The sequence below is a fragment of the Rhopilema esculentum genome, chromosome 13 (assembly GCF_057945365.1).
Source record: "Rhopilema esculentum isolate cy_ngs chromosome 13, ASM5794536v1, whole genome shotgun sequence".
In the NCBI taxonomy this organism is placed as follows: Eukaryota; Metazoa; Cnidaria; class Scyphozoa; order Rhizostomeae; family Rhizostomatidae; genus Rhopilema; species Rhopilema esculentum.
Window position 1 is genome coordinate 1,015,013 of NC_142827.1, and position 25,123 is coordinate 1,040,135.

General features: G+C 34.6%; 1 protein-coding gene across 2 annotated transcripts; it reads right to left on the minus strand.

The window, feature by feature from the left end:
- Positions 1-1,865: 1,865 nt before the first annotated feature.
- Positions 1,866-23,929, minus strand: LOC135691656 (1-phosphatidylinositol 4,5-bisphosphate phosphodiesterase zeta-1). 2 transcript variants are annotated; one of them, XM_065209587.2, is made up of 31 exons: positions 23,776-23,929; positions 22,906-23,195; positions 21,245-21,407; positions 20,119-20,186; positions 19,790-19,844; positions 19,094-19,206; positions 18,648-18,696; positions 18,191-18,307; positions 17,892-17,965; positions 16,829-16,905; positions 16,063-16,186; positions 15,416-15,514; positions 15,045-15,137; positions 14,225-14,370; positions 13,747-13,804; positions 13,348-13,504; positions 12,730-12,803; positions 12,296-12,367; positions 11,007-11,147; positions 10,561-10,593; positions 9,825-9,866; positions 9,448-9,537; positions 8,762-8,788; positions 8,286-8,436; positions 5,765-5,899; positions 5,242-5,328; positions 4,788-4,852; positions 3,659-3,766; positions 3,189-3,260; positions 2,526-2,613; positions 1,866-2,161 (listed from the first exon to the last, which is right to left on the minus strand). In XM_065209587.2, exons 2-31 carry the CDS (start codon positions 23,137-23,139, stop codon positions 2,001-2,003), a joined length of 2,973 nt encoding a protein of 990 aa, XP_065065659.1. In that variant the 5' UTR covers positions 23,140-23,195; positions 23,776-23,929; the 3' UTR covers positions 1,866-2,000. The 2 variants fall into 2 exon arrangements, with proteins under 2 accessions (XP_065065659.1, XP_065065661.1); XM_065209589.2 differs by lacking the exon at positions 15,416-15,514.
- Positions 23,930-25,123: the final 1,194 nt, after the last annotated feature.

Genomic DNA, 25,123 nt, shown 5'->3' on the forward strand with positions numbered 1-25,123 from the left:
CCATGTATCAGCTTATTTTTGAACACACAAACTTTACTTCAAAGATCCAATTTTTTTACATCACCACATACAGTATTGAATGAGGGAATTTTATACCCTGTATTTTATATCCCTTCAACTAGGTAAGATGTTGCCAATTGGAGCCAATTAAACACGCCATTCTTCCTCTCACGTTTCTTTCGATCCGCTTCTGTATTAAATTTCTGCTTACCTTCCGTCATTACCTGACTTTTATACTCTGAGGAGGATCTGACGAGAAGGTCTTTGAAATAGACTTCATCCATCATCGTGCATTCGAATTAACTTAAGTCGTTACTGCTCCTTTGAGAATATATTCTTTAGAGCATGCTTCATCAAGCATGCAAGTCAGTACCATGTCATCGGACTAAAATTACCTGAGTCTAAGCACATTGCCGGCCTTACAGCGTATGTTTCGAACTCGATAGTAGCGTATTTGTCGAATCGTGTGAACTGGACCTTCATAATTTTCAGTGGAAGGATGAATTATTTGTCTGTCTAACATGCTTGATCTGATAATTCTCTTCGTCTATTCTTTCTTATATTTTGGAAGCGTATATAATGGATCAATTTTTGAGCAACTATTGTCATTTGAACCTTTGTAGCGTCCATCAAAAGCGTATTTTGAAAAGTATCAGTTGAACTCATGCTTATTCATTTTGAAAAATAGGACGTTATGTTCAACATTTGATTTTAAATAAAATGAAACAAATCAATTGGTCACCCAAACTGCCGAAAGCGAGAACCGTTGATCACGATGTATTTCTTTTGAATGCAAAACAAAAGAGTTTGCGCTTTTCAATATCCAGACTTGTCACTTATACTTTTGGGATTTGATTTGATCAAACATCATAGAATGCTAAATAACAAATAAAAGTATTTCTTACAGCTTTCGCCGTAGAAGAGACGAAGTTTTATTTCTTGAATATTTACTAGTTAGTAACAAAATTTCAAGAATAAAGGGAAAAGCTTATTATAACATAATATCATTAAACTGGTGGTTTTGGTGCATCTTCAAGAAGACGTAGAATGTCAATGCTGCTTGCACGTGGTTAGGCCCAGTATCAGTGATTTGGTGAGCATCTTTAATTGTATGTAGTTTAAGGCAAAAATATACCTGCGTTTTGTGCTAAATAAATTCTCACAATTCGAAGGAACTCAAGCTCTTAGCTTCCAAGTTGCAAGGAGTATGTCACTCCATATTGAATTTTGGAAGGCTCTATCTACGCCCGTGATACCCTTTGTTGAGCAACTGCAAACGGATAGGCCTACATGTGACGGGCAGAGCTTCTCTTTTTAAGTTGCTAATCGCAGGGCCCGAGCGCACCTTAGACTTTGAAAGTTTGCGGTTCAGCGCAATTACATATTGTTTGAGGCATGAATATTCTGTATCGGCAGTAAACCTTCTAAGATACGGTGCCCTGGTGTGCTCTGCTAGAGAGCGACGTTTTGTTACGGCTCGAATATCAAATTTGCAAGAACAGGAAGACTACACTTTATCTCTTTAATAGCTTGGTTTTAAAAAAGGGCAGTTTTTTCGTATCTATTGTTACAATAGTTCGGTCTCTGCTTTCTGCATATTTTGCTGAACAGATCTTAAAAAACGCACAGGTTTACCGGCAATATTTTTTGAAAGAGAATGCCTCCTAACACTTTTTGACAGAATTACGGGAAAATCTTGAAGCACATCATGAGGATCAAAGTAGTTTTGTTGTCTGAGAAAAAAGCAACAAAATTAATGGTATTGTCAAGTGTATTGCCATGTGTATTCTTGCGTCTTCAAGGATTCGATAAGTTGCTAAGCCCAAACTCTTGAAAGCTATAATCTCCAAAGAAGACACTATTCATTTTGGCTATAAAAATCTTTAAATCAAAACTAGATTACAAAAGGTTAGACTGCATTATGCAGTATTGCTCACAGACAAAAACTAGACAAAAACTACAAAAATTCGTACAAAAATATCTTACTAAGTAGAATCCTTCTAAAGCGTCGTTATTCTTCGCCGCGTCTCTTCCAAGGATCCATCTTTGTTGCCTTCAAGATTGTCATTTTCAGTCTTTTCTTCAATTGAAATTGAAACAAATATTCCACTTTGTTTTAAGTTCACCCCCGTAAGGGTCTTGAATGGTATATACCTCAAACCTGAAGTAAATAAAGACATTTCTATTCATATGATATAACACAAAACAGATCTAGAAGATTTTATTAGTTTCTTCCGATGACAGTCGTCAGCTTATATTAGTAAAAACTTGAAAAAATATGCTAAATTAATAATTTGTTTCACTCTTGATTTTAATAATTAACGAATAATTAAGCCTAGATTTTGAAAAAAAGATAAATTGATTCTAACTAACATGAACCTTATAGAAAATGGTTTTTCTGCTTTTTTTTAATTTTGGAGTGAGGTAATTTGAATAACTTTTGGATGGCACGCACCCACATTTGTTGGTCAAAATTATCCATTACGACATTGAAAGATACAAAAGCAAACATGAAGTAAACTGACCATGTTTGATACTTCTTGCTGGTATAGCCGTCTGCAATACTAGGCGTGACGCTCTGTTAACACTGTGTAATTTGAAGTACAAAATGCACTGAAAAGAAGAAAGAGTTTTGTTTCGCTTTAAATGCAATACGGTTCCTTCTGTGAAAAAACTCTCTGTGAAAGTAAGAGGATATGAAGGACTCGGGCAAGAATTAGAACGGAGGTGCGATTATTTTGCGTTTGAAATCAAAGAATGCTACTTTCTTAATATTAATTTTTGTAGAATATTCATATAGGTTACAGATTTAAGTAAAAATATTTGCTTTACAAACTTATCTATATAAAAAAACCTTAATTAAAGAAAAAATGAATTACAATAAAAGACTAAGTTGCAAAAAACCATGTTAAGTATGATGAAAGGAGAAAAAATTGATATAAAATTGCAAATGTACTGAAAAATAAAAGAAAAAGTATTTACGAAGATAAGCAATATAAATATGAAATAGCACCAAAAATGTCACCTCACTTTATAAATGCCTAAACGTTCGATCGAAAATTAGGAGATAATCTGGCGATAGTTTTAGCATTGATTTAAGAATTCAAGAAGGATGTGCATTTTTGGCCCTATAATTTGATGATTTCATCCTCACCAAGACTATTTTACAAAATTTGATTAACACTCACCAGCTCCGGATGTGTTATGTCAAGGATGTGCTCGGCTTCCTTCCAGCTTGGATTGCAATAGTTTGAATCAACCTTCAAAATCACAAACTCACGTGAAGGCCATTAAATATCACTTAATGAGCCAACTGTCGAGATATCGATTTCTTCAATTACAGTTATCAATTATTGCCTTCACGAGAAATTCAAAACTGATTCTTGTATCATCTTCTGTGAAACCCTGCATTTCACTTGAATAACCCTTCAACTTACTCGAGATCTGAAAACCTCGTGATGAAAAAGATTAAAAAACTAAAGCCATAATCTTTAAAAATTAAAAAACATTATCTCTGTCCTATAGCTTGGTCAACCTAGAAATAAATTCAAGCGCATCGTCTCTGTTCTATGATCATAGCATGCTATTTTTCCGTTAAATTATTATTTTTGTAATCGAAAAATCGAAAAAATTTTTAAATTCAATGAAAGCGGTGTACCTCGGTTGAAAAATAATTGTTCTTTGATTCGGAACCAACAGCTTCTACCTCTAAGCTAATTGGAGACTTGCCAATTACATCCGTATCGACAAAATGACCACCTAAGATCTAGAATATCAGATATTTGATGAAATTTCATGATCAAATATCAATTTAAATACACATATTAGCAAATTTTTTCCTTCAAAATTTAAAAACCAAAATAAATTTCCAAAAAATCTTGAGTAATCAAATTTTTTGTGTGATCATGGCGGAAAAGAGCTGATTTTTTTAATCTAAGTCACAGTAGATGATATCAAATCTCTTGGTGCTGTTTTAAAAATCATATATTCGTTATTTTCAAACAAAGTATATATAGAAGTAGATCATTTTTCATATCAGCAGCAAAAAAATCTTTGATTATATCAGCACTGGTTGTATAAAATTGCTCCACTTTTTTAAGAGACCAAATGCTACATCGTATTTTTTGCAATTATAGGAGCTATCATTCTTTTGTTATCATTTTTATAGAGAATATCAGCTTTATAATGTGAAACGATATTCTAATGGGATTCAAATCTTTTTAAATACAAATAATCAAAATTCAAAAAACATTTAGGTGGCTCTTGGAAGCGTTGAAGAGGTCAATACCAGATTACACATCAATGTAATGTTAAACGATTAAGAATATTGTTCAATGCTGAACAATTTACAGTTTTGATTGAACGAAAAATATCAAATTTATAACAACGTTACACAATTTAATTTTTTAACTATTAGTAATACTTTCGTGTAAAATTTAGGTGTAATCAGTATAGTGTATTTTGCCATTGTAGAAGCAATCGTAAAAGCCACTTTAGATTGTATGAAAACTTTGAAATGCCATAACATAAAAATGCTATACAGTATTAAAAAATACAAGGTTTAGTCATCTGGAGAACGTTTGAGAAAATTATAAGATGTCAGAATTCTGGTACTTTCAGAATCTGTTTTGTGAGACAGCGTTGCAGAATTTGTCAACTATGTTACAATAAAACCTAGAAATTTTTTTAGAGATTTGAATTATTTTTTAAATTCTCATATTTTCAAAATGAAACTTCAAATTTAACAGATTCTACAATGATCAGAAACAGAAATTGAAAAAACCTGCCTTGATTTTGACAACGATTGGCTGAGTGGAATTTCTGTTAGCAGCATCTGAGAAATCTCCGGTAGCTGGGTAAAGGAAAAGTGAATAGAAACGAAAAAAATGGCAGATAAAAATTTTTAGTGTGCGCACAGATGATAAGAAAAAAGTCACTGAGATGAGATGCATTGAAATGGAAAAAGTATTACTACGATGGGACCAGTTGGAAAATAATTAGAATTTAGAAATGTCAACAGGATTGACATAAATAAATAAATAAAAGCAACTAGAAATCACGTAAAAAAACTTTGCAATAAAAACTTTGCTATTGCTCTAAAGTAATTTTGCTACATTGGGAAATCAAGCAAGTAATTAACAATAAATGAACTGGCCTTTTAAATGCACTGTTTTATTGAAAGCCTTGCGCTAAGTGTATTATTGACTTTCCCAGATCATTTTTAGTTAAAGTTGAACTTACTGTTTTTTCGCAAGTTCGGAGGTTTTAGAACATATCCACAAGCTCCATTGGTCCTAAAAAATCCTTGATTAATGTGCATCCCGGCATCTAAGGATTGGAAAATAATTGAATTTCTGAATTCAGTTTGGAAGATTACAACAAACTGTACTGCAATACTGCATTACAAGCACGTGTGCTCAAATCTGTCCCTGTCTTGAGCATCATTCATAGGTTGAATTACTATTTGAACTTTGATTCCTCCGAAATTCAAACAAAATTAGGCACTCTACAGTGTTCTAGGCTGAGGTTTTTTGTACTGGAGAAAATAAGAGCGTGTCTCTAAGGAGGGACATTTAATCTAGTAAACATGATTCTACGTAAGCTGTTGTGTATACAAGAAGCAAGCCTCGAAATGATTATCAGAACCTTCAGATAGCAAATGGGTTCTAGACCAAAATCTAAACATAAAATAAACTGGCCACCTGAGCAGTAACATGGTCTCTCAAATTCAACCGACAAAACCTGCATTGTGAAAGATGCGTACCTGGCTTTTGAAAATTTACAGATGCCATATGTACTCCAACTTTCCACATCGGCATCGGATTGAAGTTGGAAGATTCGACTCGCGAACCCTTGGGATACGTCCTTAGCATTTTCTTTCTTGATATATAGATGATATCTGCAAAAGAACTCAAAAAATCAAATAGATATCACAATATATTGTTGAAATTTACTAAGAGAAACAAAACAATTTTAGAAACTAAAGCCTCAATAGCATAAGACTACGGCTAAAGATATAATGAAGCAAGATTTCAATACTTCCGATTCAACTGTTAAGAGCATACTAGATGAGCAAGCACCTCTAAAGAAAAATACCTTAGATTGGCTAAAGATGGATCCTTTTGACCAAAGAACTTAGAAAGGCAAATACAGTTTCAATAAAACACGAACAAATGAAAATTGGGATTCTTTTAAGAGGCAAAGAAACCTGTCTGTTAAAATCTTAAGTCAAAATAAGAGGGCATACTATGCTCAACATGACCTAAAAGTTTTCAGTAACAACAAGAGGTTCTGGAAAACTGTGAAGATTCAAAGCAGCTCTTGTATCACCCTTGTAGAAAATGGTGTCGTTGAATCAGATGAGGGTAAAGTTGCTGAGATTCTAAGTAACTATTTTGTAAATATAACGGAAACTTTTGGTATCACCGATGAACACGAGCAAGAGCCTTTTAATAATCACGAGGACGATCCCTGCTTAACAATTGTAAAAAGTTTTCAGTCACAACCCAGAGTCCTCGAGAAATTGTCGTCCGTCAAGAGTTAAACTTTACCTTCAGGACGATCACGGTCGAAGAAATGCTAGAACAGTTATAAAATTTAGATCCTAAGAAGGGTTCACCACAGGAAGCAATCCCTGCAAAAATATTGAAGTCCATCGCAGATCTGTTTTGTTTTCCTGTCACGGAGGTTTTTAATAAACTTGTTGAAGAAAGCAGCTTCCTAGATGATATGAAAAATGCTGATGTTTCTTCATTCTTCAAGAAGGATGATAACATGAGCAAAAACAATTATAGACCAATAAGTCTCCTTCCTACAATCGCGAAAATATTTGAGCGACTAATGCATAAACATTTATCTGAATTTACTGCACGCCTTTTTTCACCACTATTAGGAGGGTTAAGACAAGAGTACAACACACAGCATGTCTTGTTGAACCTTTTGCAACACTGCAAGAACAGCATTGAAAACAGGAACATTGTTCATGGATCTTTCAAAGGCTTTTGATTGTGTAAACCATGGTCTTTTGATAGCAAAACTGAATGCCTATGGACTTAACATGGATGTCCTTCAGCTCATGAGAAGCTACCTATCAAATAGACAACAGAGAGCAAAGATGAACAGCTCTTTTAGTGATTGGAAAGAAATTAAAATTGCAGTACCCCAAGGATCAGTCCTAGGGCTTTTACTTTTTAATGTATTTTTAAACGACATATTCTGGTTTGCAAATCGCACAAAGATCTGTAACTATGCTGATGATACCACAATCTTTGCATGCCATCCGGATCTTGATACTATTATCAAACAATTAGAAGAAGATAGCTCTGGGACAACTTTTCAAAACTAAATGATGACAAATGCAACCTAATGATAATTGGTTATAAAAGTACTGAACCAGCAGTCATAATTGGAAATTCAAAAATTAACGTAAGGGAAACTGTTAGGTGTGACGTCCATTTGTATGGATGTTTCATGATAGAGCAACTAATTCAAAGTTAAATCGCATTCATGAAAGAGCACTGCGATTAGTATGCAAAGATAGTTAATCAGAGCTAGCCGAGTTGAAGAAAAAATACGGAACTATTCATCAGCTCAATCTGCAACTGCTCATGATTGAAACATTCAAAACGAAAAACAATCTAAATCCAACATTTATGAAAAATATTTTCACTGAGATATTCAATACAATCTGAGAAGTGAAAATCATTTGCGATTGCCAAAAGTGAAGGCAACATCATACGGGATAGAGAATATTCAGTACAGAGGTCACCATTTGTGGTCCTCATTACCAAGGGAAATTAAAGATTTCAACACACTAGTCGAGTTGAAACGAAAAATAAAATCATGGCATGGGCATACTTGAATCTGCAGATTGTGCAAAATTTTCATTAAAGATATAGGGTTTCTGTAGGTTTCGTATGGACATCGTAAAGAAGGTTTTAAACTATTTTGCTGGCGTTAATTAGCTTATTAGCTATATGTACTTTTGTTCCTTCTTGCCAACGTAAAAGAAATTGTTAATAATAATTGCAATTTCCTGGGTAAGGAGCATATCATGTAATCTTATCTATTTTCCCTGTACAGTACTATAACTGTAATTAAATTCTGGTGTCATGTTACATAAACAATAAATATAGCAGTTTTGTGAAAGAGCTGAATCTTAAGCCTCAGAGAGAAGACATTATGGAACATGACACCTTAACAGCATAAATAGAAGTTCACAGAACAGCATAAATAGAAGTCCAAAAACAGCATAAATAGAAGTTCACAGAGTTGGGCCTTCTCACCTTGTGGAGATCTCTCAATAAGATCCATAACGGCATTTTCGCTGAGAGAGTGCATTTCACAACAGTTTTCGTTGAAGTCGTGTCTTTTGAATGGAACAGCTCTACAGTACACAATCAGCCGGCTCATCGACCCTGCCAGAGGCACCTGGACCTATTAAGTATCAATATGCTCTTTTAGTATAATCTTTTAGTTAGGGCCTTAACTATTTCATATTGCCAGTATTACTCAATATGTGCATTGCAGCGATGTGAAAAATAGAATAGAGCCCTTGAAGTACTATCAAATGATGACATTGCCTAGGAACAGCAACAATAAAAATGCGCATAATTATTCTAGAAAGATATTAAGAATATCATATAAAACTGATGTTTACAGTATAAAGAATTTACCAAGTACATTCAAGTCAACGCAGTTTTATTAAGGTTGGAACAAAAAATTTTATTGCAAAACAAAGCAATTATCAAAAAGCACTCACATCTTCAGCGTTTAGTGACAAATCATCCTACAAAAAACATTTAATTTTCATTTCACAGAGTGTTCGCAACAAAAGATTGCATTTTAAGCACCCTAGCTAAAAATTGCCAACGAAATTCATTCGGTATTAAGTGTGTCTTCAAAATGACAGTATAACAAAAGTCAACGAAACAAGAAAACAGCCAGTACGAAACAGCTACTGGTAATATGGTTGTACTATATTTGACGAAGCGATATCACAAAAAATCAATTAAATGATTTTGTTAATATCAAATCATTAATTATCATCATTATCTCTATTTCATAAATTCTAAAATAAGTTTTCTAAGGGTCAGATAACATCAAAAATTAAACAGAAAAAATATATCGAAAAATTTTAAGTGATATAAAGAAAGCGCGTTTTATTGGTTCGTTGTTTTTGACCAATCAGCGACCGCTAATCTCTCACCTACCTGAAGTGTCCACGAGAGGAAACAAACTCTTCCTTTCTACACAAGTCGGGAATGCTTTTTTATAATAAATTTGAAACTCAAAATTTTCAAAGAGGGCTTTCTGACTCTCTCATAAAAATTTAACATGATAGCATAATGATCAAGGTACCATAGCAAAGCTCTTCAACCAAAAGGAACCAATTCTTTTAAGACAAATTCATACTCTAAACTCTATAAAATTAGTAAAAAACGATACCTCTGGAATGACCGTGTTGATTGTGTCCGAGCTCAAAACTGGCTTTAATTTTGTTTTTGATGTCTCAGACGCGTTAGACTGAATCGATACCTACCGATAAAAGAGACAAGAAAGCACGCGAATGAGATCGAAAGGGTTAAAAAGCTTACTAAAAACAAGTAAGAGAAATGTCAATGGAATAACACATTCTGAGCAAGACTTTCTTTTTCATTTCAATTGCATTAAACTGCAAGAAGAAAAGTCTCGTTCAAAGAGCTCTGATCTCGTTTTCATCTGTTTTTCAGATGTCTAGCAGCAGCTCGCACTGCTCCGTTTTTGTACACAAAGAGAATTAGCTTGTCAGTCCTTGTGAGTTATGATATCGTTAAAAAAGTTACCTGCGACCAGGATCGAAAGCCACTGAATGTAGACACTGATGACTGTGGAGAAAAGTAAAATTAATATTACATAACAAAACATAACAGGAACCTCAATTGTTTATTGGTTCTAAACGTTGGTGCTAATAAATTAGATCGTCGCAGTCAAATAATAAAAATTATAATGGTTTCAGTATTTATTGATAATATTCTTCCAAAATAAATGGAATTAAGCATTTGCTCACAAAGTGTAAGCAATTCTGGTTATGAGGAAAAAGAAAAAACCAGTTCTAATTTAGTCGAGCAGCTTTTATCGTCAAAAAGATTTCAAAAAATGTTATGTGCAAAACCTTTTACTTTGAAGAATCCTCAAAAATTCTAAGCGAAAATAGAAAATACTATCAAACGCAACGAAGATGTTATGATTAGGTCAAAATGATAATAAAAAATCATAACATTTGCACTTAAAGAATACACTTTAAAGATTTTCTTCTCAAAGTTTTTTCTTAAAGCTTTGTTGTGATGTTTTTAATTAAGTTGCGCACTTTAATAAACTGCGGCTCTTTGTGTTAAATTCAAATGTTTTTGAAAAAATTTCATAATAAAAGTAATAAAGAAATGCTGAAAATTCATTTAATGAATTCAATTGTGAAGATACAGCGAAAAGAGGCCCGCCTAGATATAATTAATTAAAAAAAACAATATGATTGAAGAAAATGCTGATTGGGGTCGATGAAAAATACCGGAAAATATATACCTGTCGCCCAGCAACTGCCTTAAAAGGACGCGACTGCAAAAAAGCAAAAAATAAATCAACTGGATCAAAAAAAAATACCATTCGTCCGTTTCAAAATCCAGGGGGCTTACTTCCATAGCTGGCTTTCTAATCATACAGTTGGCGAAACTATCAAGCTTGCGTGCAGCTTATGTTAAATACTTTATGTAAATTGAGACATTGTCATCAAATACGCAGATGAAGAAAAAATGCGTTACGTGTAGATTAGCCATACCCTGAATCCATAGATCTATGAGTTGCAAAGGAAATGTCCATTTGAAATTAAGCTTTTTATCTCAATGAGTGTTTTAATTTTCGTCTCTACTATCATCTAATCAATGCATTTGCTTCTATTTTATTCATTGAATAGGAATTCACATGATATCAGTTCATAGGTCCCCTGACAACAACATTTTAATCTTACCAACCTTTTTCTTGGGAACCGATCTTCCTTTCAAAATGATTTTTCGCAACAGTTGGTTTGGCGAAGGGAGGGTGTTATTCTCAGACAAATCCTCCGTGGCAAGTAAATCCCCAAATTCAGCTACAAAGAAGTTTGCCATAGCACTCTTGAAAGGAAATAAGTAATACTGTAGAGGTTGTAACGATGCCAAAGGTTACAGAAACATAAAACACAAAAAAACAGTTAAGACGTAAAAACGTTTTATCCATGGCACTGCAGTCGAAAGAAAATACAAAATGACGTTAGAAATTTTAAAATTTTCGTTTGACAAAATTTTTATGGCTTTGTTTCATGCATTATATTTATCAAACCAACCTATTAAAACAAAATTTAAATAGCAGCATTAAACTGAAAATAAAATATATGAAAGTGACAAATTTACAACAAGATACAAACTAAAAGGAAAGTAAAACGAATTTAAGCTACACCCCAGTCTATTGTTGTTCTTATAAATTTTCAGAGAGGGTGCCACTTTGATCTCTCTTCAAAGACGGTTCTAGCATTTGCACCACAATGGCTCTTTGGCTAACAATGGCTCTTTGGCTATGCAGTTTTCAGTAACCGCATCCTAAGATCCATTTTAGACGGAAGTGGAAACCGTTTGTCATGATCCAAAAACTCAATGAAAAAATTCTCAAGCAATGTGGGGCACGCGAATTCAATGATTTGTAACTGAGTGTGGCTGTCTCTTTTTTTACAAGTTAACCGGAAATTGATCCGCTCGAATTCTGAATAAGCAGAGCAGCAAAAGCAATGTAACGAACTGGGTTGCTTGTAACGATCCTTACAGCGCTATTTGGGACTTCTTGCAAGGCATGGATTTTTTATTCAGTACAACAGTAAAACAGAGCTACAATAAGTTGAATGCAGCTCATTAATTTCTTTAAACATTTGAAAACATAGGATCGAAGATATTTATGGGAATACTTCAAATACCGAGGTCTTGATTCAAGTTATGTCTCTATACAATTTATCCTTATCTGCGAATTAGAAACGGCGAATCTTAAGCATCCCACTCTTCGTGAAATTGTTAAATTTTGTAACGGCTTTAGATTAAGGCTTTTTACTCCAAACATTGGGCTCTCTAAATGGTCAATACGATATTATGACTTAAAAGAAATTTGAATTTGTGACAATGTTTTAAAGGAAAAGAATGAAATAATTCGATATCGACAAGTCATCATGAAAAAATTTTGAATTTTCTGTAGAAAATAGCACCAATTTGACTAATGAACCATAAATGTAGACACAAACTTGTTGCTCCTCAGAACAATGATTCTCCAATGACAGTATAACAGGAAACGGGTTCGTCTCGAAGGCATATTCCTAACAAAAAATATAAAAAAATGCTTAATGAAATCCTGAACGGTTCCAGCTCAAAACGCTAACTTTAGAGGGCAAGCTAATAACACCAGTAATGTCATCAACAGTGACAACAAAAATCGATATAATAAAACCACCAGTAACTTGATCAATAGTGAATCTGTAATATCATCAAATATGGCATTAGTAAATTTATCAAAAATAGCGTCAGTAAATAAAAATACAATGACACAAGTAAAGCTCTTCACAGTTATGACATCAGCAATTAAAAAAATAATGACAAAACTAAAACAATTGTGACATCAGGAATGTCACCAATTATGTGTCAGTAATTATATTAAGAATGAAATCGACAAGCAATGTACCTTTATAATTTGAATGACATCTCGAAACTTAATCTTTGTCGTTAGAGTCATTCCATGGGTAACAACTGGCTCATCTGTGATCGAGAAATGAAAACATTTTAACGCTTTTTAGATAAATTTTAGATGAAGAAATAAATAACCAGTAAATTTTAAGCCAAAGCTGCCAGTTACATTCGATCAACCTACTATGAATGATATTTGATCCAATGAAGTTATCTAGACTGTTTTCGAAATAAACGAATCGAAATTGATGTCGGTATGGAACAGAAAGGTGAATCACTACTCTTGCAAGCATTGCTTTCTTTCTACGAAGCAGATACATTTGATATATATATATACATTTGATATATGATGTTTCTTTGTCACGGGTCCTTTTGCCCTTTTTGTGATGTTCCCAATTTCTATCAGGCTTATAAACCTATTCGAGATCATCAGCAGGACTTAAAGTTTTCGTCGAATTAAGCAAGGCCATTTGTTATTTCCGACCAAAACAACGATAAATTACTATAGAATGTTGATGTGTGGCAGCCCTTAGAATACGACAGCTAGCCAAAAACATTGTCAAGAACGAATACATCAAGTTTCTATAGGAATCTAAAAGAATGGGAGTAAAGCTACCTGGGCCATCCCAGCAGTCAATTTCCAGGCATCTGCTGCCTTGCTGTAGCGTCCGTACATAAGCTTCGCAACTCGAAAGCCCCTTGAGTTGGTGAGTCGTTAGATATGTGTTGTGCGATGAGCTGATGAAGTAGTCCGATAATGGGTGATCCATGTCCTTTGAAAAGACATTGGAATTAACAATAAATGGGAAAACAAAAATAAGGGGCAAACTTTGTTAACAATAGAGAAATATCCTCAAGAACACTAAAGCTGACTGATATGCAGAAAGATATAAATTCTCATAGTATTTTCTTTTTGTTATCTGCCAATGGTTAGCAGCAAATTTATAACAAGGGTAGAAGCTTTTCAAGGCACAACGTTGGAATAATTATGTACAAAAAGCAAAATGAGATTTACCTGATGAACAATCAAATGATTGAAGTCGAACGCTGAATTGTCTTTACTTCTCAGAAAACTGAAATTAACATTGGATGCAATAAAACGTTATGCAATAAGACAATAGAGCACTTTCAACTTGGAAATATATATAACTCGGGTACATAAAAGGGGGAAAATGAAAATAATTTTATGTGCTGATAATTCCCTGATAATTTATGATTCTTTTTGGTTCTTCAGTTTTGAATGAGATATGACCTAAGCATAATCTTCAAACACAGTACAAGGACATGTGTTTAAAAAGTGTAAGCGAGCATATGAAAAAAAAGTTACAATTACGAAAATGCAGAAAAATTTATAGGGACAATTAAAAGTCATAAAAACTGACAAGTGTTCCACACAAAGGATCCAAAAGATGACAACAAAATTGAGCATAAAGACAAACTAACTTTGAGGCAAAATCAAGTTATAGAAACGACTTAAGTGAGAGACTAGTTACCTGAGGAAGCCGTGATAAGAAAGCAATCCACGACTGTTTTGAAATGCGTGTGGGCTCCCTCTCGCGCAGATTCGCTTGTAAAGGTAGTGAGATTTATCGTGGTACTCGATGAGATCCACGCACGTCTTTAGCGTAATGTTTGTTTCCTGCAGAAGATATCAATAAAATGGTAGTTACAACACCAATCGAACTTTCACAAATGTTGTTAGCAATCAATCGCAAGATATGTTTGAGGGTAGTATCGAGTCGTGAAAAATGTTTTGTTTACAACTAACATTGTATAAGTTTATGACAAAAATGGGATCAAGACTTTTAGTAAAAAAGTGGCGGAGATAGAATGCATATTCCTTTTTCAACTAAATTTTTCAAATTTGTTTTCAATTAATTGGCCCATTTCTATATCAGAAGCAGGTCTAGCCTACTCACAGACTCGATTGTGCCGTAACCACGACGCTGTTTACCAATAAAAAATTAAATTGAATTGTTTTGCCGTGTTTGTTGTCCAGTAAGCTGTCGAGAAGGCTATAGCAGGGCAGAACATTCATTGTCTCTAATCAATGTTCCATGTTCTGAGAATTTTTGAGGTGAAAAGACTTTAAAGAACAAAATTTTTCGGCATTGTCTGACAACTCTGGTTTTATATCGTTGATACTCATTAAGGGAAAATCAATATAACAGAAAGAGGCATCGGAAACCTGCACAATAAAATTCAAATATTCTGTAAGCTTATTGCTGTTGCCTTGTTGGTATATTTGCTAGAGATTATTCTGGAAAGCAAGAGCTACAACAAAATCAAGTATTCTCATTAACTTTTACACACCTTTTGTTCATTTTCCAAGAAAGACATGAACTCTTGCGGCGCTAGGCCTAAATCGGGAAACATTTTGAGATATTTCTTGTAGATTTCATAGACCTAGAGGACGAAACGACTAGCATGAAATATATATAAAAATAAATCAAATTTATTTTTAGATCAACATAGTAGCACACGAATCATAAATGGTAAACCTCAAATGCATGCCGGTCTACATTCCTCACAAGTTTTCTCGTTGTAGAATTTCAAGTAACACTTCTAGAACTTTAACAATGAGAATGAACTCATTTGCTTGAAAATTTTCTTGAAAAGAGCATGAGACGATTTAAGAAGTAAAATAAAAGGTGTTTAAACAGGGCTGAAAATTTATCACAAACCTTAGGTTGGTTGACAAAAGAATTGAAGAGGATCACAAAGCAATCCCAGTTAAGCAATCCGGAAGATTGGCGGGAGCCAGACTGAGTGCGCACGATGTTCTGAAAAGATGCATTGGAATAAATATGGTACTTTCGTTGCATTATCAAGAGTGCATATGCTTTTTGGTAAATTAGTGTACCCTTTATAAAGATAAAATTTTCATAGTTTCTCAAGACAGACAAAGCTGACAGACATCATTTCTCAGACAGTTTATTTTCAAATTTGTTCATTGAGCCTATGAAAACTTTCAACCCTGTTGCTTTAGGAGTGAGAAACCAGCAGATTTCATCATGCGATTGAACGAGGAAACCTTCGTGGTGTATTTATTTCCAATTTCAAACAACCGTGTGGTAATAGCAAACTGCGCGACTGCTTCCGTGCAGTACAAAATGCAATAAATTCTAGTTCGGTGGAAGTACTGGCAATAAACAAAAAATTTAGATTTATGATTCAAAATGAAAGCATCCTTTCAGCTAAAACTTCTTTTGATCAAAGGCGGGGCGGCGTAGTTGAATTGAAAAAGGAAACTAACAGTCGAGTTAAAATGCATCGTTGGTTTATAAAAAAATATTCAAAAACAGTTCAGAATCAATAGGAATATTCTCACCCTGATAAAGTTTTTCAAATGGCGCTTGTTTACTTCTGGAGAGAGATTTTGAATGAAGCTGGCTGCATCTTCGTGCGAAATATGAGCTTTATGTTCAAGAGTCGCCCATACCCGTCTAAGGTATCTTCGTTACTAATTAAGGGAAATGATTTACCTTGCGATCAACACAGCAAGAAATCTAAGCCAGCATCAGTCAAGAATACTTTTGCTCAATATACACTCTCACAAACAGGAGGCCATGGGACGCTAAACTAGATCCTTGTAGAATTTTCATTAGCAGTCCCTGAATCATTTCAAGGGGTGCCGTTTTATTTTACTTTCCGAGCTTCGTTATCAACGAATCGATTAAAGATAGTCATTCTTGTAAATGGATACTAGATGAAACGGGGTGCAGTGCCTGTTACTTCAACAATGAGCGGCTAATTTCCCGAAAATGAGTCAACCATAGTCGATTCGAAGATGAGTCGATTCGTTGACAACGAAGCTCGGAAAGTAAAATAAAACAGCATCACTTGCTTGCAAAATGAGATACAAAATCTACCCGATCGCCAAATCTTCACGTCAGAAACTTTTGATTCATTCCAACCAAGAGAAATATCATTTTTAAGTGCAGGTTTGTTATAGCTCTTACTTCATCAACCATTCCTATGATATTCAAAGCTAACGATTCCAATTCCATTTGGCATGTCATCATAATTAACATGACAATATAAATACATCAGAAACGCCTTATGTTGAACCAAGTTATAATACATCAAAAGGATACAGTATAATCGGATCTTTAGTCTCGTGGAAGGATCTAAGTGGTTTTTCATACTCGTCCCCGTATACCAAAGCTTTCAGCTAAAAAGAAAGAAAATCCATCAGAAGAGATGTTTGTACTGGGACATATACAGAGGCTTAAGTAAGGGTTGTGATGGTATGATAGAACTCAGCAAATTTTCACATCAACTCAACAAAACTTAAAATCTGCATGTAGCACTAAAACCTTGCTTGTTCTTCAACTAGCAGCAAAAGAGTCTTGCCTCGATTGGATGTATACAATCTCGCTCTCTTTTGAATTTTGGCATCCAAGATTCAAAATAATTGCTGACTATAACAATAAATTCATAATTCACTTCTCAGTTGCTTTCAGCTGTTTTTAATTTTGCTTTGTTTCATCTGAAACGGTTTTCCCAGCTTACCGTTCTCACATGATACCTCTTTCCGCAGATACCCCGAGCCATTGCGAACAGTGATTCAAAGTTAAAACCATTGGCACTTTACTAATAGACCAAATAGGTATCGCTTCAACGCAAGGCTTTCAAATTTGAGTCATACTGGCTGTGGGACCTTCTTTCTTCACGTTTCTTTAGCGATCCTTCTAGTTTAGCTTTAGGTCTTAAAAAGGTCTATGAACAACGATACGCTTTTTGAAAAGTTCTTTTATTGGATATAACTGACCCTAAAACCCAGAATAGACGCGATGACGAAAAGCGCAGTTAGACAGAATCCAAGCGATACTCATGAGAAGCAACTAAATAGCGACAATTTAGAATTTAGCCCTGTGTCTTGAATTGTGTACTCGAAAAAAGCACCGTTTATCAAAGAAGATCCTCCCCTGAAATGATCACATCATTTTGATTGGGTCTGCTAAAAAACTAAACATGATGCAACAGCAAAACCCCCTCCAGCTAAAATGTTTCTGCAAGAATTCAAATGGTCAATTAGCTCATGACATTGGATACCAAATAGCTTATCATTAATCAATGAGTAATCATTACTAGCATAAGCAATTTTATTGGTCAATGAAGAAAGAAGCGAACATCTGATTGGTTGGTGGTACTTACACAGCGCTTCCAAGACTGGGCAGCCAGAACCGAATCACAGATAAGATCAAGGGACATAAGCGAGCTCCATTCACCTGCAGAGGAAATAAGTTGAACGAGCATTGAAAAATGAATATAGATTGTGAAAATGTATTCAATGAAAAGCGTCTGAGGAGTACTGGGAAATCAAACCGATGCACGATGTGACAAAAGTCATTTGGCGTTAGATCAAAACTGTATAAGTGACAGCAATAAAACAGCTTCGTGAAGAGAAAATTGAAGTAAAACAGAAGAATATAAAGTCCACAAGATCAGCAAACCTTGTTCTCTCTCGAATAGTAAACTGAACGACTGCTTCTCTACTTCTGAATATGGAAATTGGACGAAATTTCTCGTCTGTTGGCCGCAACGTACTTCAACGATCTTGCTAACTTCCACTGTTGATTAAATTTCGAGAATATACATTAATGATTCAACAATCGGTTTTCTTATTTAGATTAAAAATTTTGGCACTGGCATTGAAAACTTAAACACAGCTTACAACAAAAAATCGAGGAAACATTTTGCACTCACAGAAACTAATCATTTTAAGGTTTGTTTATGATTAAGGGCACTATCTAAATACTAAAGAAAAATCAGGAGAAACAACATAAGATAAATCTTTAAGAATTCTACAAAAAGTTTATGATAACTTCAATTCTTATACCGTTGTGTTACTGTAAGGACCTAATCAAAGTGTCGGATTGCTGCTATAAAAACAGAGAATACATAGCTCACATGTTGATTTGTATGAGTATTCTTTCCTCGCTTTTCGCCACATTATTTGCTGCAAAAAGAATTTCTCTACTTCATTAGCTCCAAAGTATATATTCAATATTCTTGAAAGCCTTGAAAATAATTATTACAAGTGTTAGCTTACTTTTGGCAGCAACGACAAAATCAGCCACGCAACTTCAAATCACGGGATCTTTGAGACAGTCAACGTCCCGCCAAACGAGAATAAAAGCTTAACAGATCTGTTCTATTGATTCCTTTTTGTACAGCAACGACTTGGTTCTATATTCTATGTTGTTTGTTTATTATTTTTCCTTCATAAATTTACTCTAACAAGTTTCCTTGCACTTCTTTCCATATATCAACTGAAATTTGAAACCGCTCAATAATCATTGTCTTATCTTCGACAGCAATGAAAACGTAATGTAAACAAATGTTCAAATACATACAAGATTGTGTCGATCAAGCTTGAATACTCGTTCATGAGGTATCGAAGCTTTTCCAGCACGTGAATACTTTATCATGGCAAATTCACCGCTCATGTTTGCTGTGTCTTCACAACCTGTAAACGTTGTTTTTATTTCAATTCTCCAGAACCTCTCCATCGTCAACATTGAAAATCAGAGACGGTTTACTTGTCAATTCAACGTTTTACTTTTTCCGTTAACTATGATTCTTTGGTTTTTCCAAAACAAACTATTTTCTTTTATTAAAGTGTTTTTAGACGAGAAATCATCTATACCATAAGAATTAAGATTTACATTACTAGCAACGAATTAATACCAATAACATAAAATAAACATGCATAAATGTTAAAAATTTGTGGAATCAAGAACAAATTTGCCTGATTTTTGTCCACAAACTACAATTATTCACTTTATTGTTTTTTTATTATTTATTCTTTTTTCTGAGAAGAAGAATTTTGCTATCTTTTTTCAATCAGTCTCGCGCTTGACTTCCCAGTTTAAAATGCGGACTTTCCTGTCTAAAATGCGGACTTATTAAGTTCATCAGTGTAAAAATAAAATATCACGTTAAATTTTTTATCTAAATACATCAAGAACACAGATGACCGGAATATACACCCAGAATCTAAACTGGGTTTTACAATTGTAATAGAACCTTTTGAAAATATGGCGCTTTACCTTCAGAAACCGAAGATGTTGACTTCCGAGGAACCAACTGGGAAGGAAACTTTGCCTATAGAAAATGAAACCAATCTTTAAAAAAATTTCAAAAGAGTTTGTCACATTCTACTGGTTACTGACACATTATATCAAAGAGGGCATGCAGTTTTATTCGGGTACAAATTCTAAGAATTTTAACCAAAATAGTTCACCTCTTGTGTGTGAACGTGGAATTCTTGAGAACCCAGGCCTTGGAGAGTTGAACTGATTAGCAAATTTAAAAATACAGTTGATTTTCGCTAGTGCATATGAACTGGTTACAATAAAAATAAAAGAAATAGACGTACGAAAGTTTCCATCTCAAACACTGAATCATCTACAACTTCAGAATCAACAGTAGACCATTGCTTGATGCCTGTAAAACAAACAATTCAAATGGTCACTTGCTTTAATGGCGCTTCCAGTACATGCCCATGGGGCGCCTTTTCTAGTAAGAAACAAATAAGTGCATATTGCCCTAAAATTTAAAGAGGCCGCAAACACCCAAGACATTATTTTTCACAGCATAAAGAAAGGAATATTTCAAATCAGGCGAATTGGGGTCCAGGTTTAAACAAAAACGGGTTAAAAGCGCGTCAATGGAAACGCAATTTTACTAATCGTTTTATTCCGCTCGATTTTATCGTTTCCAGTAAGCCGGGTTAAAATGTATCCAGATTGAAAAAGAATCCAGGCCTTAGCCTTTGCCCCTTCAGGGGAATCAGATCCAGAGAATTATAATAAAAAACCAAATCATACAGAGCTATGGAAAACAGTATTTGCAGCAGCGACAGTCCTTGATTTTTTCTTTAAAACGCTGTTGTTCTTGAAAGTGGATCGAAAGATATCCGGGATTGGCGTTTCCACAAGCCCACAGGTGGGTCAGAGAACCGTTTTCAAGTGGGTTAGTGGGAACGCAATAACGGACAGCTTTCAACCCGTTTTTGTGCCAGAGTGGATCAGTGTTAACCAGGGTATCTTTTAAACCATACGTGGATTAGCGGAAAAGCCAAAAGATAAGGTTATAACGTTTTTAATGGATACATAGATATGAATATATCCACAGACAGGGTAGTTTAACTATTGCCCGTTTTAAGCGTATTGTAACTTAGAACCGGCCTGTTCCATACCATTTGTAAATCAATGATAGCCAATCAATAAGCGTGTGAGAGGTAACACCCTCACTAATTGGCCAATTGTTGATTGACAAATGGCTTAAGCCACTTTTGTATCTTTTTATTGCTTTGAATTGGCAGTCAGATTCATGCTTTTCAACATGCACCAAAAGAGTTTTATGTCCACAAATTGCTATTTCACTTGTGGTATGGACACAAAGCCTTAATCTATACAAATAAGTAACTTTTTGATACTTTTTCAAATTTAAGTTATGATACGTTTTGCAAAAAATCATTTTATTGAAGAAGGAAGAAGCACCTTCTTGGATTGCTTGTATCCATTGCTCACAGTTGTATCTGTCGCCAGCTTGTAAGAGAACAGCTCCTTCTTCTGGTAATTCAATTTTCATCGTACTTGAGTTTTCATCAAAAGCTGAGATGCTGTGTATCATAGCTAATGGATAGCTTCCCTTTAATTTATCCTAAGATTAAGAAAAGAACAAGTTTAGTAATAAGAATGATTCAAAATAGTGCAAAAAGAGGGAACATTGAACATGCATCAAATCTGTTTGACTTTGCTAAATACCCAGTTTATTGCTTTTCTAATGCAAAAAATGCAATATGTAAACAAGAAACACCAGAATCAAATACAGTCTCAACACTTTATAAAGTTCCAGGTCCATCATTTACAGTAGAATCCCATTATAACATACTCGGTTATTACGTACTTTCGGATATAACATACTGGTGTGCTTGGTCCCGACAAAAGGTGTGCTTGGTTTTAGTCAATTTTTACTTACCCTCGTTACGACATACTTCGCTTATACCATACATAATACATTGGGTCCCTTGAAGTACGTTATAGCCGGATTATACTGTAAATATTATGACATGCTTGATAAATCATTACATTATATTTGTTACAAATTCTATCATACTCTCGCTGCTAAGTATCTAATAGGTTGAAAATTGATCTGTAAATATCAATAAAAAAATTTTCAGATAAATTTGCCATCGTTTGCAATATTGAAATAGTATGAACACACAAGTGGCATTACTTTTTACATCACATCCAATTAAATACCTGAAAAACTTTACATATTTTGTAATTGTTTATATTGAATGGCAAATGTGTGCTGGTTACCACAAAATGATAGACCAATTGTGAGACACTGTGAGTTATTTTCTTTCCCCCCCCCCCTCCCCCCCCCCTTGAAAGAATACTCAAATTGAAGTGGTATCAGACTCAAATCCAGTAGCAAAGATGGCAAGGGGTCATAAAAGGTAAAAGACCCACCTGTAAACTTCTGATTTGCTGCTATTTGCTCAGAAAACTTCTGATCTCTTCAAAAATATGACCTGGCCATCACTCTTTTGTCTTAGTGTTATATTTTGAGAGAAAATACATTTAGGCTAAAATAATGTTTTCTTCAGTTGTTCTGAATCAGATGAGCAATCTCTTTTAATAAGGTATGGTAATTGGCAATGCCTTTTTAGAGGAGAAGACCACAAGATCATCAAGTAGTATGATTTCTAACATAAGACTTTGAGTAAATGATAAGACTTTGTCTCCTGTTTTATTTCAGTTCCAATGTGGTTATTATGTTATGTCCAAATTTATAAAAAAATCAAATGGCTTACGTAGATTTTTGTTGAAAATCTAAATTTCTCCTCCCTCCTATGAATTTGCCGATCTATGCCACTGATTATATCCTATGTCATTCTGATAGTGGTGTGGCTCCAGAAGGGTAATGGTGTGGTTGGTCAATTTTCTTCTTATTTAGAAAAATATTTCCACTTGGTGCTCATTATTAGAATAATCCTCCCAAAATTGTTAAGCTTGTTTGCTTGCAACCAAAGGAAAACGTCCCAGAAAGTTTGATGGGTACCTTTTGCCCAACCTCTTACTCTACACCCTTGACTTGATTAACTTTGACCATGCCACTGAATTCTGCCCAAAAAATTAAGCATGCCACTTACACACTTTTCATTCCTGTAATACTCCAGAGTGGACTTAGTCAGCACAAAAAATCTGGCTCTTGATGATATTCTAGTTGATGATTGTCCAACATTTCTTTTCCAAAGAAAGCCAGATCTTATTAAATTTTGTGTCTTCTCTTCTAGATTGTCAATTGAAATGCAAGTGCTGTTGCCAATAATGCCATGGCCAGCAGACTTGGCATCAAGGTCACTCAAAACCATAGCAGAAGCCATTCAAAGGTATTGTACATCTAAATCTAACCTTTTTTTGTCATACAGCTGCACATTCACTGAAAAAAATGTTATGACAAAAATTTACTGTTTAGAATTTATCAATTTATTATATTCTATCAAGACAAGTTTTTTCAAAAAGAGGCAATCATCCTTCTTAACCACAACATCATCCTTAGCTTTACCATCTTGTTGTGATTTTTGGACATCAAATTTTACATATGATTCTTCTAAACCAAGCATTAGCAAATAAATGCTTGCAAGATAAAAATAAATACCCAACAACAAATTTGAATTGTTTACAGATTTATTTCCTGTTTACATATTTTCTAAATTTCTATCAAAAGAAAAATGAAACAGAAAAAAATGAACAAAGGTTCACGTGGAACTTTGTATTGCTACTTGCATTTTGGAGAGTGTAACTCATCATTTCATGGCAACTGCACGCTATCTGGCTAAAATTTTCCACAAAGTCGGAAAATATAATTTGTAAAAAAAGGCATCCGTAAAGAGATCCCTCACACTCTAAAGATTGTTTTTAATCGCGATTGAGGCGCCACGGTATCTGAACTCTGATTAGAAATGAAATGGTCTGTAGAATTTTTATGATAAATGGAGATTTTATCCAAATAAAAATACCTATTTTGTGTGCATTCCTTCGCAGCTTAGTCATCTCAGCAGTTAAATCATCTTAGTCGTCATTTCCCAACGCTTGTTTACATTTTTCTTAACTCAACTTCAGGAAGTAGAGCTTGGCCTCACTCCTAAGACGAGAGCCTCGGTTAAACTGTAACAGAAACGCCGCCACGGGGTGGACTGGGGACAGGGCCGCCGGGAGGGGGCAAGGGGCAAACTGCCGAAGGGCCTTTGAGGTGAGGTCTAGGGGGCCTCATAAAGTCATGAATTCCATTTTAAGAGTAGAGTTAATCAAGTGCAGCAAATTTTAAACGATGACAGAATTGTTCAGATCGATTTCGATTTTCGTTCTTGCAAAAAAGCCCCCGTGACAAAAATGCCGCTTGGGACAGTTGATTTTCCAAAAATTTTGAAATAGATGAAAAATACTAAATGGTATTTCCCACGTTTTCCGAGAGACTGAATGGCGTGGTCGAGAAGTTTTTTGTCAACCCCAGTTTTTTGGGGCTGTGGACGCCACTGAAACCCAAAAACCCTAACTCCCCGCTTTAATGTGCCCAAACTCCTCGGCAAAATGATATAACCTTCGGTACCAGCGACGGTCATAAAGTGTTTACCATCCTAGCTCTTCAAGAAGCTTCGGCATACTTGTGCCTTACCGTGTTCCAGAAACTGAAAATGGTGCTTCACATTGAGATTTTTTTTGCTGTGTAAAAATCAGGTGCATATCTTGGTCATATTGTTGGCAAATATTGTATCTGTAATCCAAGTGAGGTGTCACAAAATCGTATTGTAAAATGCTTAAAGGAATGGTCAAGGACCTCTCTTGGTACATATTCCGAGAGATATTTCAACAAGTCTATTCCCCTCCTTTCCATGCTTTTAAAGCAGCTTCTGACTTCTGAAATTAGCTTTTATTCTTGAATCAGTCCAAGAGTGTTATGTTCCGATTTCGAGGCAATGATATTGCGTCTCCTAATTTAAGTCAAGGGCGGATTGGTTTTTCTCATAGTTCATAAAACATAACGGATCCACTTCCACGGCTGTCAGCCAGATGAAAGGTTATCCAACGATGCAGCAGTTTTGAAGAAGGCCATGTATACCTCACGAGAGTATATGAAGCGAGAAGAATTTACTGTTGTGCTTGAACTTTTGTTTTTCCTGACAAAGTGTAAATACTAAATCATAGATGTTTTTGCTTAAATTCCACTTTTAAGAAACCTTTACTCACAGAATATAAGAAAGGTTGGAAGGTTGGTATGTTTTCTGAATGCTGGTTTTCCTCTCTTACAAAAAAATACTTCTTCAATCTTATCAATGTTAAATAGCATTTTCCATAAACTACTTTTTG